The following is a 17067-nucleotide window of genomic DNA, read 5'->3' as shown; positions in this document are numbered from 1 at the left end:
CTGAGAAGATACGTTCCTAGACCCATATGGTTTCTGCCTTTGGCCTTACTCCAGTTTGTTTACTTTGTTTCTACCTAAGATTCAGGGAGTCCCTGCATAGCACAAATGGTTAAGCAGTTAACTATTAACCCAGAGATCGATGGTGCTAATGTAACCCACTCAGAGCACCTCGAAAGACAGGCCTGGTGATCTACTTCCAAAGATCACGCCCTTGAAAACCGTAAGGAGCACATCTGGGACCATCATGAGTTGGAACCAACTCAATAGCAGCTAACAGTGGAGCGCAGGCCCTTTTATTTCCTGTGTTTGGAATGCCATGTTTCTAGCATGTGGAGTTGTAGTGAGTTTCTAAACTATACATCATATGATCCCCAAACTTAAAATAATTGAATCTCTTATCTAAAACTGCCAACTCTTTATCATCTGTAAATTTGATAAGCATGCCTTCTGAGTTTTAACAAGCTGTTTGGGGTGGGGGAGAAATAGGTATGTACATACATAGAAAGACAGCTTATAGTTCAGTAACTTTACACTTTTCCAAGTGTTGTCACATACATCTTCTTAGAGACCAAGATACCCGCTGTTACGACCCTCTTCTCATATTCCTTTTGTCTCTGTGTTTGTTTTTGTTGTTATTAAGTACTGTCAAGTCACTTCTGACTCAGAGCGACCCTATGTAGGATTTCTAAGGAGCAGCTGGTGGGTGTGGACCACCGACCTTATGGTTAGCAGTCCAGTGCTTATTCTACAGCATCACATCAGGAGTACATTTCTATATTGTTGTTGATAAGTGCCCGTTGAGTCTCTTCTGACTCACAGAAACCCTTTATAGGGTTTCTGAGGAGTGGCTGGTGAGTTTGAACTGCTGACTTTGTGGTCCAGTGCTTATCCTACTGCACCTTGTTGTTGTTGTTGTGAAGTGCCATCAAGTTGGTGCTGACCCATAGTGACCCTGTATAGGGTTTCCGAGGAGCAGCTGGTGAACTTGAATCACCGACTTTGCAGTTTAAACAGCTTTGCAGTCTGGTGCATTAACCCACAGCACCACACCAGGACTCCAGGACTCCAGCACATTAGTTAGGATTAAATGTATTTGAGAAACTTTCCTGTGACTACGTACTAGTTTGCGAGTGACTGACCCATTCTCAGACCATTGGATGTACTGTTGATTCTCACTCTTGGTTCTTATAAATAGGATCCCCAGTGGTGTTTCCTACTGCTCTCCATGACCCTCAGTGCTCTTGCTGTACTGCACAGTTGAAGTTCACAGAACATTCCAGGCCGTCTTATGTCATATTAACCTCTGCTGGAAGTTCTGTTCTTCAGATCTTCAGATAGCACTTCCAGACATGTTGCTGTTGTTAAGTGTTAATCGAGCTGGTTCTGACAAATAGTGATTCTGTATAGGGTTTACAAAGAGCTGGTGGGTTTGAACCATCAACCTTGAGGTTAGAAGTACATGAGTACTGAGCAGTCCCCAGGTATGAGTTAGGTCTCCACTCCATCCCCCTGTTGGCACACTGACTGAACTTCGCTATTTCTTCTACTAGACATAGAAGTTCTGTGAGCATAGTGACAGAGTCTTATTCATCATTATTATAAGATGCCTGCCACATAATAATGCATCATAAATACTTAGTGAGTGAAACACACTATGAGGAATGGCTGGGGGGGTTGAACTGCCACCTTGAGGTTCAAATTGAGCTTGGAATCCAGTGCTTATCCCATAGCACCATGAGGGACATTGTTACATTTAAATTTGAACCTCATTTATCTTATTTTATTAGAATGTTCTCTGTAACTAAATTACTGAGTCAAGGGATATAGACTTTTTAGTATTTTGTTGTTGTTGTTGTGAAGTGCTGTGGAGTCGATTCCAACCCATAACGACCCTGTATAGGGTTTCCAAGGAACAGCTGATGAGCTTGAACCACCAACCTTGAAGTTCAAATGGCTTTGTAGTCTGACGCATTAACCCACAGCACCACACCAGGACTCCTTTTAGTATTTTAGTATACTTTCTTCCCTTTAGGGTGACTGTGAGCCTCTAATTAGTTTCTGTAGGATCAGCACTGGACTGCTAGTTACAAGGTCGGTGGTTCAAACCCATCTGCTGCTCCTTAAAAACTCTGTACAGGGTCTCTGAGTTGGACCTGACTCGACATCACTTAACAACAGCAACAATTAATTTATAAATAGCTGATCATTTATATAAAGAGTGAACTAAATCATTTCATTTATAACATATCAGAAATTATGGTGTGGTGCTACAGGGTAAGCACTGGACTGCAAGGTCAGTTTGAACTGCAAGGTCGGCGGTTCAAATTCACCAGCTTCTCCTTGGGAAACCTTTACAGGGTCGCTAGGAGTTGGAACCAACTCAGTGGCACTTGAGCACCAACAATAGTCTCCTTGTTACATTCATTGTTGTTGTTGTTGTTAGGTGCCATCGAGTCAGTACGGACACATAGCGACCTTATGCACAGCAGAATGAAACACTGCCTGATCCTGGGCCAACCTCTCTACTGTTGCCACGCTTGAGTCCATCGATGCTGCCACTTGGCCAATCAATCCCTAATTTATGTTCCCCCCCTCCCCCATAGTGCTTTTGTGGAGTATAGTTATTGGTTTCTTTTAGAATTATTTTTAATGTCGTCAAATCTATAATTATTTTTCCTTTTAACCCATCCATTGTGTTTATGCTTAGAAGACCTAAAAACTAAACAAAATTAACAAACTTGTCACCATCAAATCAATTTTGACTCACAGTGATGATATACAACTGCTCTATGAGATTCCTGGGCCTCTGAGTCATTCATTATAAGAGCCAGCTGTCTGTGGAGTAGCTGGTAGGTTTAAATCACCCACTTTATGGTTAGTCAAATTCTTCAACTATTATGCCACCTGTATATTTTTAAAATGTTTAATTTGATGAGCCATTTGGAATTTATTTTGGTGTTGTTAAGGGCCATTAAGTCAGTTCTGACTCATGGTGACCCTGTATAGGGTTTCTGAGGAGCAGTTGGTGGGTTTGAACTGCCGATCTTGCTGTTACCAGTTCAGGACTCCCATATATATACTCCAGTATATATTTGTATATCGTTGTTGTTGGGGTTCTATGGAGTCGGTTCTGACTCATAGCGACCCTGTATAGGGTTTCTGAGGCTTTCAATCTTTGCATGAGCTGAAAGCCTCATCTTTCTCCCTTGGAGTGAGTGGCTGGTGTCTTGAAATGCAGACCTTGTGGTTCACAGTCCAGTGCTTGTCATATGGAATCACCACGCTCCTATATATACATAAATGCATGTCACATATATATGTTATTGTTGTTAAGTGCTGTCAAGTCGGGTCTGATGCATAGCGACCCCGTATAGGGTTTTCGATGAGCAGCTGGTGAGTTTGAACCATTGACCTTGTGGTTCAAACTGACCTTGCAATCCAGTGCTTATCGTACAGCACCACACCAGGATTCCTGTATGTATTCATCTTTCACAAATGTTCACAACAATGCATGATGAGCAAAAGATGCTGGTTTAAACCTCATCAGAATCTCCTCAGAGGTCCTTAATTACCCTAGGTCTCTGTCCAGATACACTCAGGAGTCTGCCTTTTATTTCCCAGCATCCTCCATTCTGTATGCATAGGACTCTCTCCCTGAGCCTTCCCACACATACTGTATCCTCTGATTAAAACTCCCAACTTCCAGTCACTTCCAAGAACCAGGGCCCATTCCCTTCTCTAGTGCCTCTCCCAAATAATAGTCATAAAACTTCTGTAGGAATTTAGTTTCATGTATCTGCAGAGATACCAACTGCAGAACCAAAGATGTCTGGGTTCCTAAGCCTGGGTAGAAAGCAGAACCCTGCAGATACGTTGTGTATGAGGTGAATAAATGTTAAAATAAAACATTTTTAATGTATGTATCTTGGGTAGAATGGTGGGTTGAAATCTTCACAGTACAGCCCCAATGTTGTTGTTGTTAAGTACCCTGGAGTCGGTTCCAACTCATAACGACCCTGCACAGGGTTTCCCAAGGCTGTAAATCTTTACAGGAGCAGAACGCCTCATCTTTCTCCCATGGAACAGCTGGTAGTTTTGAACTCCTGACCTTGAGGTTAGCAGCCCAACTCGTAACCACTATGCTACCAGAGCTCCTTACTACGCTACCAGAGCTCCTTTCAACCCCAATGGAAGCAAAAAAAATCCCTTCTTTGGAAGATAACACTAAGAGCAGAAGAACCTAAGTTTGACAATCAATTGTCTGTTCGTTGGCATGCAGCTAGTCTGAGTACAAGGCAGAAAGCTCTTGCATTGTCCAGTAGAAGAACCTCAGCTGCACCTGGGCTTTCTGCTGTGTGCGCTCTAATTTGGCACCTGTGATATACAGCGTCACTGCAGAACCCATGCACCGGCACCTCCCAGCGTCCATTTCCTGCTGTCTATTCAGTCACAGGGTGGACTGTCAGACACAGACTGTCATTGTCCATGCTGACCCCAGGGCTGAAATGCACCAGCTGAACCTTGGCCTTCCATATCTGAGACACAGCTGTCCAACATCTGTGGATTCTCTTGTTCTCACTTTTAAAGTCTTGTAAGGTGAAAATGCCCTTCTCTTCCCTTATCCCTCTGACCTTGCTATTCCATCCGTAGCTTAATTTGGGATCAGAGTTTCTCTTCAGTGAGGTCATGGAAAGCTGTTGCTGGTGGCTCCTGGTTGTACTCACCTCTCCCTGCCAGGAGTCATGCCTCATCTTCTAAACTACTTATTCATGTTTTCTGACCTCTGCCCTGCAGAACCATCTGGAGAGGATTGGAGTTGATGTCATTCTTTGGGAGTGTGAGTATCCAGCTGTGTGTGACTCTCGAGGCTTGAACACACATAGCAATGATTTTCATAGCAGCAAAGTCAAGGGGCTAGAACTGTTCATCCCCAAACCAAACCACTCTTCACGGCCCCAGAACACCACACATGAATTTGTTTTCTGCATCATCAGAGAAAACACAACTTTCCTTTTGCTAATGACAGAGGAGAGCCTCAGGTGATAGGAACTAACAGGTGCAAACTTGCAAAAGGTGGACCTGTGAAGAATACTTGCTGTCTCCATTTTTTTACATAGTATGGCATTGTTAATTTGTTCTAATATTCACAGTTGGTAAATTTTATCTGTAAGCTTTGTAAGCTACAATTGTGTTCAGTAGCCTCAAGGACACACCTGTGTATGTTTCCCTTTTAATTCTAGGATTGCCATGGTAAAGACAAAGGCCGGAGTCATTTGCCAGAGGGCATGGAGTCAAATAGGGACTAGATCAGTCTTCTTTAATCAGACTTCTGATATCTAGTACATTGCATCTCTATTTCCCCCTATTATCTTTATGTTATTTTAATACAGTATCACATAACAGAAAGGTAATATTGACATAAATCGTACACAGGAAAAATTTTAATTGAATTTAAAATACTGCTGTAATCTTTGAATGTTATGAGCCGAGACTCCTCATGCCTATTTGTATTTTATGTTATCTCCTTGTATTAAGTGTGGACAGGAATGAGTGAAATAGCAGATTTTAAGTTGACTATTTACTATTTGGTGGAATTACTGTTGGGTGGAATTTCATCAAGCTGTTCATAAATGTATCCTGTTTATGTATCTTCTCCTGACTCTGAGATGCTTGCTCATTATTGAGAGTTTTGTGGTCTTGCTACTTTTAATGCCTAGATTAGTCCTTGTTATTATTGTTAAGTGCCATCGAGTCAATCCAACTCAGAGCAACCCTGTGTAGGGTTTCTGAGAAGCAGCTGGTGGGTTTGAACAGCCAACCTTGTGGTTCACAGTCTGGTACTTATCCTAAAGGAGTGCCACACCACGAGTCTGTTCTTCTGAGGCACCCCTAAGTCAATCCTGACTCCTATTGACCCCATGAAATAGAATATAACTGCCCCATAGGGTTTTCTAGACTGTAATCTTTATGGAACCTGATCTCCAGATCTTTCTCACACAGAACCACAGAGTGGGTTCAAACTGCTCCCCTTTCGGCTACCAGCCAGATGCTTAACACTTGGACCACCAGGGATTCCTGGTTGATATTTGGGCCTTCATTTTCCTGAGGAGGAAATGAGAGGAGAGGATGTGTGAGGTGACCCAAAGAGCAAAAGCCCCAACAATGAGTTGTACTGGGAAGTTTTCATCATGTCTTTGGAATTTCCTTCTGAGCTACCAAGTGGCTTGGGTCAAAGGGCAGATTGTGAGGTGCTGTTGTAATGTATTTGGCATCCCTTGGCTATTCTGTTATAATATATCTGGCATCCCTTGGCTATTCCATGTCAGCTGGAATTGGGTGGATGGTGCTTCGAGAGAAGGTGCCATGAGACTTGTTTAGACCTTGTCTTGGATGCTTTCTATTTGATGATAAAGCTTTCATGATCAGAATTTTGGATTATTTGGGAGTAATCATAATTTTTATAAATGAAGCATGTTCTAGCATTGCTCATTATTTCATTTGTGTAATTCTAGTGAATTTTGGTTTGTCTTATTTTATTGTATCATAAATTTATTTTCTCAAAATTCAGTTACAGTGTGATAACTTACTTTACATTTTTGTTGTTATGTGCCGTGGAGTCGGTTCCGACTCATAGTGACCCTGCATAGGGTTTCCGAGGCTGTAAATCTTTACGGGGGCAGAAAGCCTCATCTTTGTCCCGTGGAACAGCTGGTAGTTTTGAACTGCTGACCTTGTGGTTCACAACCCAATTCATAACCACTACGCTACCATAGCTCCTACTTTACATAGAGCCATAAAAAAGTAGGTATGTGGTAAACAGATTTCAGACAAAGGAAAACAGCTTTGTAAGGTTATGCACATCACTTCGATCATCTCTGGCCTTGCCTATCCCTCTTGGATCCCACAGTTTCTCAGTGATAGTAGTTTCCATTTAAATTAGCCTCCGGAAATGGAGGAAAGATAATACCAACATATGTCAGTTGTATATTTGTTAGTTTTTATCTTTTAAAATCACGTGTTGTTTTTCTTTCTGAGCTCAGTATTTCTGATCTTACACTAATTTGCACAACTGCATCACATTTCTGTATGAAAACTATAAATAATGGAACTAGTATTACTTCTTCAGAACTGCTTCTCCACATGTATAGCCAAACCAAGAAACCAAAGAGCTGATTCTGACTCATAACAACCTTATATAGGGTTTCTGAGAATATTGAGGGGAGCAGACAGCCTCATCTTTCTCCCTCTGAGCAGCTGGTGGGATTGAACCACCAACCTGTGGTTAACAGACCAACATGTAGCCCACAGCACCACAAGAGCTCCTGTTGTGGTTGTTAAGTGTCATCAAGTTGGTTCTGACTCATAGCGACCTTGTATAGGGTTTTTGAAGAGCAGCTGGTGGGGTTAAGCCACTGACTTTGTGGTTATCAGTTCAGTGCTTATCCGATAGCACCACCCCAGTCCTCCACATGTATATACTGTAGTATATAAATTATTTGGCAAGAACCAAGAAACTTAAGAGAAAGAAAGGCTATCTAAGAAGTGGGCTAATCCTTCCACTGCCCCAATAAAAGAGAGAAAGAAATGTGATATGCAGAGAAAAGGTGATAATAAAAAGCATATGAAAATGAGGTTTACTTGGGTTTGAAGTTGGAGAGAAAATATTCTTAATAAAACATATTTGAGGTTTTCCCAACCCAAAGTGTTTAGGCAGTGTTTAAGGAAAGCCTTGCCAAACCTTTAATTCCTTTGCCTTCCATCCCGATGTGGAATGGGCAGCAGAGTCTTTTAAGGTTGCCCTCTCATGCCTGCTTACAGTCTGAAGCCTTAGCCAGAAAAAGTAAGATCACATGCTGAGCTCAGTCTCCAGCAGCGGTCCATATAAAGCATCAATGACTTTGTTGTTTAGAGGGTTTGGTTATTGCTGGTTAGCTAGTCAGTTAGTTAGTGCTTGTTTCTTAGTAAGACATGAAGAAGGCCACATCTAAACAGCTAGTCCCTTCTTAGTAAGACATGAAGAAGGCCACATTTAAACAGCTAGTCCCTTCTTAGTAAGACATGAAGAAGGCCACATCTAAACAGTTAGTCCCTTCTTAGTAAGACATGAAGAAGGCCACATTTAAACAGCTAGCATGATGAAAACATCAGGCCATTGTATATAGATGCCTTAAACATATTTATAAATCCTCTTTATGTGTTTGGCTACTAACTGACAGAGCACCACTGCCAACCCACCAGCCGCTCCACAGGAGAAAGATGTGGCAGTCTGCTTCTATAAAGATTACAACCTTGGAAACCCTATAAAGCGTTCTACTCTGTTCTTTAGGGTCGCTATGTTTTGGGACATAGCAACGGGTTTGATTTTATTTTTATGGTATTCTCTGAACCACTGTTTATCACAGTTCAATTCCCATGTAATTCTGTCTGCAGGGAGACTAGGTGCCGGACATTCAGAGTATTTTGGCCCCTTTGATTCTTTTAATTCTCGTTTGTAAACTCATTAATTGGATTTTGCATATTAAAATTTTAGGCAATCTAAAATTTGTTGAGAAAGAAGCTTCTTAGTCTTCATTTGTTAACAGCTGACCTCAGACAGTGTTACTCATTTTTTTCTAGATAAAGTTACTTTTTTAATACTTTTTTTAACTAAGAAAAGGTTGTTATTGTTAAGTGCTGTCGAGTTGGTTCTGACCCATAACGACCCTGTACAGGGTTTTCAAGGCTGTAAATCTTGACGGGATCAGAAAGCCTCATCTTTCTCCCACAGAACAGCTGGTAGTTTCTAACTGCTTACCTTAAGGTTCACAACCCGGTTCCTAACCACTACACTACCAGAGCTCCTTAAGAAAAAGTACAACATTATTAAGTAATATTTGGAGTGAGAAGGAACCCATAGCCTAACACCCTTGAACATCAACCCTTTGACTTTGACCTCTTCATCCAGGTCCACCTACATCTTCATTTTATTGGCTGTCCTTATTGTGGGTGTGCCATATCCTATTCTGCTATACTAACATAAACTAGCATCAGTGAATACATGCTCATGTTTATGAGCAGTCTAAGATCCATGATTCACATTGTATCTTAACAGTAAAGTTAAATGAATGGGATGGGCACCTTACATTCAAAATACCATTTTTCTTACATTCTTTAGAATCAGAAAGTATTTGGCAGGCCACTGCTTGGTATAGAATTGTGTTGTATAGACAATTTATAGTTGGAATGGTGGCCAGCTGACATCTATGAGAAGCCTTGTTCTCCAAAGGATTTTCTTTGAGGATGGTGCCAGGACCCAGTTGTGCCTCTGAGCAGCTGAAAATGAAAAGAAAAAAAAAAAAGGAAAGCAGTATTATTTTACAATTGTTTGTATTCAAAAGAAAAATAAAGTATGCTTGGCAAGCCAGACAAAGCCTACAGATGTCCGCTCTGTGTCTGTGCACACCCTGAATGGTAAACCTTTTCTGAGCTGACGATAGGGACAGGATACTCTGATCTTCCATCAATGCAGAACAGCAAACAGCTCCCCCTTTGGAGAGAAATACACAATGGTGCTATCAAAAGAAAGGTGGACCTTCAAACACATGGTTATTCAAAGTTGAGTTTCTGTTTTAGACTCACTTCCCTGGGTTGACTTTTGGCAGGGATATTTGGCCTTCTGCAAAGGAGTCATAACAATATGGAGCCTGCTTGGAAATTCCCCAGGGAGTAGGGTTGAGATTTCATTGAAGATGGAGATGGGTTTGGAAAATGGTTGGGTATATCTTAACATCTCCAGACATTATGGCTTCCTCAAATAACAGAGCAGATAAGGTTAGGTTGTTTCATGTAATAGGAATTTGATTTTTCGGGGGGGAAATGCAAATCTTAGGGTAAACTTCTAGGTCTGAAGATGAACTCAACTGTTGCAAAACTGTGCTTTTGCAGTATTTTGAGAAAAGTATATGCTACTTTACTATCATGATTCAATTTCATGTGATACCATTTCTTACTTATTTTCTTAAAATTTATTAGAATGTGAATAAATATCACAGAAGAGTATCCATACCTTTAAACTTTTATTAGAAAATGAAACTTGAAACTGGATATTAATAAATATGCAAAGGACAAGCATCTTTTTATCTTACTATTCTCCTTCATAGAACTTGCTGTGGATTAAAATTTTACCCAAAGTGCAATTGCTATTAAGTCCCCAACGGAAACTTGAAAGTAAACATTATTGGAGTGCTCTTTTAATTGAAGAATCCTTTGATGTGGCATTGCCTATTACAGTCCAGTTTTTTATTTGTGGTGGCTTTCATTGGATTTATATAGGAGAATGATTGAAGTGAGGCTACTGGACTTTTTAAATTACATCAATCCGTTAGGATGCCCAACTGTGTACATGGTTGATGGAGAGTAGATGGGACATGAGCCCATTTCCCTGTGACGGCAACTAACAGCTGAAGTTCAGAGATCAAAGAGCAAACAAGGACTTTGCACAAAGCAGCCTGCTTTGGTTTATCATATTTATTATGTCAAACTTTTGGAATGACTGATTTCTTTTTTATCTCAATTTTAATGAGGATGTGAATGTTTTTTTTTTTTATGTGAAACTTGTTTTGGTGATAGTTTGGTAACTGTTGTGTAGTTAGTATAGGATAAGCAGTGGGCTGGTAACCACAAGGTCAGTGGTTCAAACATACCAGCTGCTCTCAGAAACCCTATACATGGTCACTATGAGTTGAATCCAACCTAATATGACACACAGTAACATCAGTAACGAATTGCTGAGAGTTTAGAGTTTGACCTCATTTGATTTGACCTGATGACAAGAACAATGGAAAGGCTTCTCATAGGGACACATGACAGCTTAGGGCAGGTGGTCAGAGAAGTAGCCCTGTTGAGCATGAAGAGGCCTGTCTTTCCCATTCTTCCTGAAGAGAGTGTTTATGAGCTGGGACTCCCTTGACTAGGCAGCAGGGTGAGGCCAGGGGTTACCTTTGAGCATCTTTTCTTTTGATCTGCTTCCATGTGGTTGGGAGTTGAGAAAAAAGTATGTGGCTTCAGAGTACTAGAGTTGAAGAAATCTTAAAGTCTCTCGGGTCCAGTCAAGGATATGTTGGAGCTGGCTCATACTTGTTAGTGAAAGCTAATTGCTAGCTTTTTAGGAATTTTGTATGCCATTATTAAAGCTAAATTATATAAGTGCAATTAAATATATTAAAAATAAAAGATAATAAATACTGAAAATACGACTTCCTTTGTCACGCTGTAGGATAAAGCACTGGACTGCAAGGTCAGTTTGAGCCACAAGGTTAGTGGTTCAAACTCACCAACCGCTCATTACAAACCCTATACAGGGTCGCTATGAGTCAGAACTGACTTGACAGCACTTAACAACAACAACAACAACGTGTTAGTTGTGGGAGCACGGTGGGTGGCTCCATATGATAAGCACAGAACTGCAAACCACAAGGTCCACGGTCCGAGCCCATCAGCTGTTCTGTAGGAGAAAGATAAGGCTTTCTGTTCCTGCAGAGATTTATAGCCTTGGAAACCCTATACAGGGTCACTGTGAGTCAGAACCATTTTAAAAGTACTTAACACGTCAGCTGTATCTGTATACGGAAATGCTATGCACTTAACAGCAATGTCAGCTGTATCTGTATACGGAAATACTATCTGTGACATGTTGATAGCCTGAAATCAGCTATAAACTCCTTGCTGTTGAGTCTTTGCTGACACATAGTGACCCTATAGAACAGAGACGAACAGCCCTACCATGTTTCCAAGGCTGTAAGTCTTCACAAACGTAAACTGCCACATCTTTCTCCCATGGAGTGTCTGGTAGGTTCAAACTGTTGACTTTTTTGGTTAGCAGCTGAGTGCTTAACCACTGCACCAATAGGCCAATAGTGAAGGTATTTACAGCGTGTTGCTATTGCTCTTAAGTGTCTTCGAGTGGGTTCCAACTAATAGCCACCCTACATAGGGTTTCTGAGGAGCATTTGGTGGGATTGAACTACCAACCTTGTGGTTAGCAGTCCACTGCTGATTCTACAGCGCCACACCAAGAAATTAGCAAGTATTACCAAGCAAGGTTGTTTTAATTCCACAATGTTAGTTGTGAAAACATTTCCCAGCATCCCCCTGGTTCCACCTCACTCATTTTGCCTATGAAACTGAGGCTCTTAGAGGTCCAGAGACTTGTGTGAAGTCTTGCAACCCCATATCCAGTGGGGATGTCTTGGTGTATGTCTTGGGGGTGCCTTCTGTCACACTGTGAAAGACACAGCACAGGGGTCAGGTTTAACTGTGAGCATTTCTCTTCTGGGTTCTTCTATTATTGGTAGAAATCAAATTTGCTTAGTAGATGGATGGGCAGTGATGCTCCAGTGATCAAAAAGAGGGACAAGTTAGGAGGTAGCAGAGGCCAGACACTGAACACTGCCCCTAATTCAGGATGAAAAAATGAATCAAGAATGAGTGACACTTACCACTACCTGACATGTTCTGTATGTGTTTGCTAGTTTATCTTATATCTCCCTTACTGGGATGTGGGGCCCCTTGGTGGTGCCAATGGTTTACATGCCTGACTGCTAACTGAAAAGGTATAGGTTCAAGTCCTCGGCGGTGCTCAGAAGAAAGGCCTGGCATTCTACTTCCCCCAAAATCAGCCATTATAACTTCTATGGATCACAGTTCTCCTCTGACACACATGAGTCATAGTCAACTCTATAGCAACTAGTCTTCACTGGACTATGTTGTTGTTTCAGTGCCATTGAGTCCACTCCAACTCATAGCGACCCTGTATAGTTTCTGAGAGTGGCTGGTGAATTGGAACCACAATTCGAACCAACTTTGTGGTCCAGTGCATTATCCCACAATGCCTCATTGGAATATGTTATTATTAGGTGCCATCAAGTCGGTACTGACTCATAGCCACCTTACACACAGCAGAACAAAATACTGCCCAATCCTGGGCCAACCTCACAATTGTTGTCACGCTTGAGCCCATTGATGCTGCTACTTGGCCAATCCACCTCGCTGGGGGTCTTCCTCTTTTTCTCTGACCCGCCACCTTACCAAACATGATATCCTTCTCCAGTACCTGGTCCCTCCTGACAATATGTCCAAAGTATGAGAGACGAAGTTTGGCCATCTTGGCCTCCAAGGAGCACTCTGGGTGTACTTCTTCCAACACAGATAAGCACCACAAATGCAGGTACCTTTTGTATACACAGTTCCTGTAGTAAGGCCTGGCACATGGAACATGCTCAATAAATACATTTTAATAAATGAAAAATGAATCCATCCTGCCACTTCTTGGCTTTATTATACTGATATAGGGCTAACTCCTAGGGGAAGTTCTGCCCAAAGGAATATACCTGGTCAGATCCAGCATAGGGGACCCTCTAACAGCTTGCCAGGCTTATGGACTATTTTTGACGGTCATGTCTCTCTTCTTGTAGATGACGGAGGGTCGCCGATGCCAAGTACATCTTCTTGATGACCGGAAGCTGGAACTCCTAGTACAGGTAAGTGACTTTGATCATCTTTCTAAGTGTTTTATGAGACTAATATCATTCAGACTTTGATTCAGCTATGAGAAAAGAACTATGGTGCACCAGGTTGTTGTTGTTGTTTTTTTGTATGTGTGTGTGCTGTTTATGTTCATTCTGTTTCTGTGTATGTCACGCCTAATCCCTTCAAGTACAGATGTATATCTACCCTATTGTTACAGATTTCTAGAAAAGGAAATGCCACAACTGCCACCAGCTATTCTTTCTGCTTGGAAGGAGTTAACTATAATATAACTAAAATAACTCTTGCCACAACTAAACCTGATTGAGTCATCTTGCGCACAAGAGATAGAAAACAGTTCATTATTTTCAAGTTAAGCTTTCACAGTTGTAAAGAAAGAGAAACACTCTCCTGGCTCTGTCATCCCTCTTACCCCATCCCATGTCACCGCTGTTGAATGCCTGGGGAAACGGAGACACAGGAAATAAATCAATTCATCCCCAAACTAGAAACACACTGGAGTCAGAAAAGTCAGATGAGTAATTAGAATCATAGACCCTGGTCTTGTTCAGGTTGCTTTTGAAAAGCTCACTGTTGTAACCAGAGCCCTAAAAGTGGGAAGGTTTCCAAACCTGATTTAAAAGAATTTACAATTTCTAAATCTGTTGCTCAATTCCACCTCTTACACCTGTGTTTAGTTTATGTTCTCAAATAATCTCTCTCAGATTCTTATGACATTGCTTCTCGTCCTACATCACATTTACCATGAAGTGACCACAGTTCTTCAAGGAGTTGTAATGATGCCCACATGCCCATTCCCTGGGGGGAATGCTGCTGCTTCACTTGAAAGATAATACAGATATTTTTATCTCATGTTCCCTGTTACATACTGCTTGGATTTTCAAGTGTTCAAATTGATAACTTTAAGAGATAAATCTTTAATAATACTTAAATTATAAAGGCATAGCAAATACAACTAAGGTATCAAACAGTTAAGTGCTACACTGATTCCTAGCCAGAAGTTCATCATTTGAATCCATTCAGAGGTACCTCAGAAGACATACCTGGTGATCTGCTTCCAAAAACCTTATGGAGTAGTTTTAATCTGCACACCTGGGGTCACCATTGTTGTTGTTGTTGAGTTGATTCCAAATCATAGCAAATGGGCATAGCGTTTCCAAGGAGCAGCTGGTGAATTTGAACCACCGACCTTGTGGTTCAAACCTACCTTGCAGTCCAGTGCTTTATCCCACAGCACCATACTATAAGTGGAACCAACTGAAGGTCAACTAACACAACAACATAAATGCAATAAAGGAAAGTAGGAAAAAGTTGATGGTTACACTACATGAATCCAACTGCTATTCTCATTTTGGTAAATTTCTTTCCAGATTTATATTTCTTACCTGGTTGTAATCATGTTATGTGCTGTTGAGTCAGTTCCAACTCACAGTGACTCTGTATAGAGTTTCTAAGAAGCAGCTGGTTTGAACCACCAACTTGGTGGTTAGTAGTCCAGTGCTTATCCTACAGCGCCAAACCAGGACTGTTTATATATATATATATATATCACATATGTTGTTGTTGTTGTTAAACATGGTTGAGTCGATTCTGACTTATAGCAACCCTGGATAGGGTTTCTGAGGAGTTTGAACCGCTGACTTTGTGGTTCAAACTGACCTTGTGGTCCAGCGCTTATCCTGCAGTGCCATACTAGGACTCCAATGTATGTGTAATTCTATATACTTTATAGTTTCACTTAAAATTGCCTTTCACTAGCATTTCCCAAGTTATTAAAAATTGCCATCTTTGTTGATAGCTGCATAAATTCAGGAAATGGATATATCATTTATTATTTAACCATTCATCCATTTGGGTACATTTTCATGTTTTACAACTTTTTCCACTATGAGAAGGAAATGCTGTGATTAATTTATCCATGTGTGTAGCATTCTCCCACATTTTGGGTTATGTCCTTATTAGGGCTAGTTTCCAAGGCCCACAGTCTTAACAGTTGTTAAAAATCCAATTCGTGATTTAGATTTGGCAGGGCGAGGCAGCAAAATGTCTTCAATGAACAGCAGCATTTATTAAAGCATTTGAATCCTTTAAATTGTACAAATCAGTGTGAGGAGTTTATAGGTAAGTGGTCTGGTGTTTCATATGCTTTTCGTAAATCAATGTTAAAGGGCTTGGAAAGAAGCCATTCTCTGAAGCAGGAAATGAGGCTTTAAATGGCAGTTCATTTCCTGTCTGCTGGCCAGACTGCCATGGGAAAACATGAATGGGGGGCATTTCAAACAGACATAGGCCACAGAAAATATATTTAATTACTGATATGCAGTTTGGGAAAGGTTCTTGTCAACCCTTTAAAATTAAGAAAATGTTAAATTAACTCAAACAAGAGATGTTCGTTCATACTCTTCCCATCCCTTCTTAGCCTTGTTCCCTTTTCTTAGAACACTTTCCTTCCCACCACTGCCCCTGTGGTTAACTGGCTGATTTCTGTTAAACCTTCAGTTCATAGCTTTCTGACTCAACTTCCTACCCTTCCCCTTCCTCAGTCTGGGTCTTAGCTGCTTCTCTTCTGTGGTTTCCCTGTTAGAGTACTTGTCACATCTCATTGTCATTATGCCTATTTGACTGCATTTCCAAGAGCTACCAAGAATTTGTGTACTGGATCTATGGCTTGTGTGTCTACTTACCCCAATGGCTGGTACAAAATGTCAGTAGATAAATACTAGTTGAATGAAAGAATAGATGAATCCTGAGATGACTTGGTATTACTTTTCCCAAAGAACTTCTTGCCATTGTGCCAGTTACTTGATATGGGATGTTCAGTTTAGCATAAATATATATAGTTGTTGTGTGCTGTGGAGTTGAGTCTGACTCATTGCATCCTTGTATGACAAAGCAGAACTGCCCCATAGGGTTTCCTACACCATGAGTCAGACTCTATGGCAGTGGGTTTTTTGTTTTTTGGGTGTTTTTTTTTCTTGGTTCATCAGACTCCCAGATCTTTCTCCTGGAGAGCCACTGGTTGGTTCCAACATAGACCTTTCAGTGTTTAACTGAGTGTTTAACCATTGCACCACCAGAACTCCAATTTAAATATACTATATTTATATATGTATGTATGTATCTATATTGATGTTGTTAAATGCCTTCGAGTCAGTTCCAACTCATATGACCCTGTATAGGGTTTCCAAGGAACAGCTGGTGGGTTTGAATTGCCAACTTTGCAGTTCACAGTCCAGTGCTGATCCTACAGCGCTACACCAGGAGTCCTGCGGGTATATATAGAGAGTCCTGGTATAGTGCTGTGGGATATGCACTGAACCGAAAGGTCGGCCATTCAAGCTCACCAGCCACTCCTTGGAAACCCTATTACAGCGTTCTTATGTGTCAGAACCTACTGGACAGAACTTAACAACAACAGTATATCTATATTGTATATCGATAAAATATATATATATATATATGGAGCTCTGGTAGCGTAGTGGTTACGAATCGGGCTGCGAACCTTAAGGTCAGCGGTTCGAAACTACCAGCCGCTCCGCGGGA

At 41.1% G+C, this 17067-nt stretch overlaps 1 protein-coding gene across 1 annotated transcript in view; it reads left to right on the top strand.

The window, feature by feature from the left end:
* The window catches only part of FRMD4A (FERM domain containing 4A), a 422369-nt gene that overhangs the window by 145963 nt on the left and 259339 nt on the right, over positions 1 to 17067 (top strand). Inside the window, exon 2 of the mRNA XM_006872593.1 lies at positions 13452 to 13517. Coding sequence (XP_006872655.1) covers positions 13452 to 13517 — 66 coding nt within the window. The remainder of the gene's footprint in view (positions 1 to 13451; positions 13518 to 17067) is intronic.

The sequence above is a fragment of the Chrysochloris asiatica genome, unplaced genomic scaffold (genome assembly GCF_000296735.1).
Source record: "Chrysochloris asiatica unplaced genomic scaffold, ChrAsi1.0 scaffold00206, whole genome shotgun sequence".
Classification (NCBI taxonomy): domain Eukaryota; kingdom Metazoa; phylum Chordata; class Mammalia; order Afrosoricida; family Chrysochloridae; genus Chrysochloris; species Chrysochloris asiatica.
This window is presented reverse-complemented; position numbering and strand designations above follow the sequence as displayed.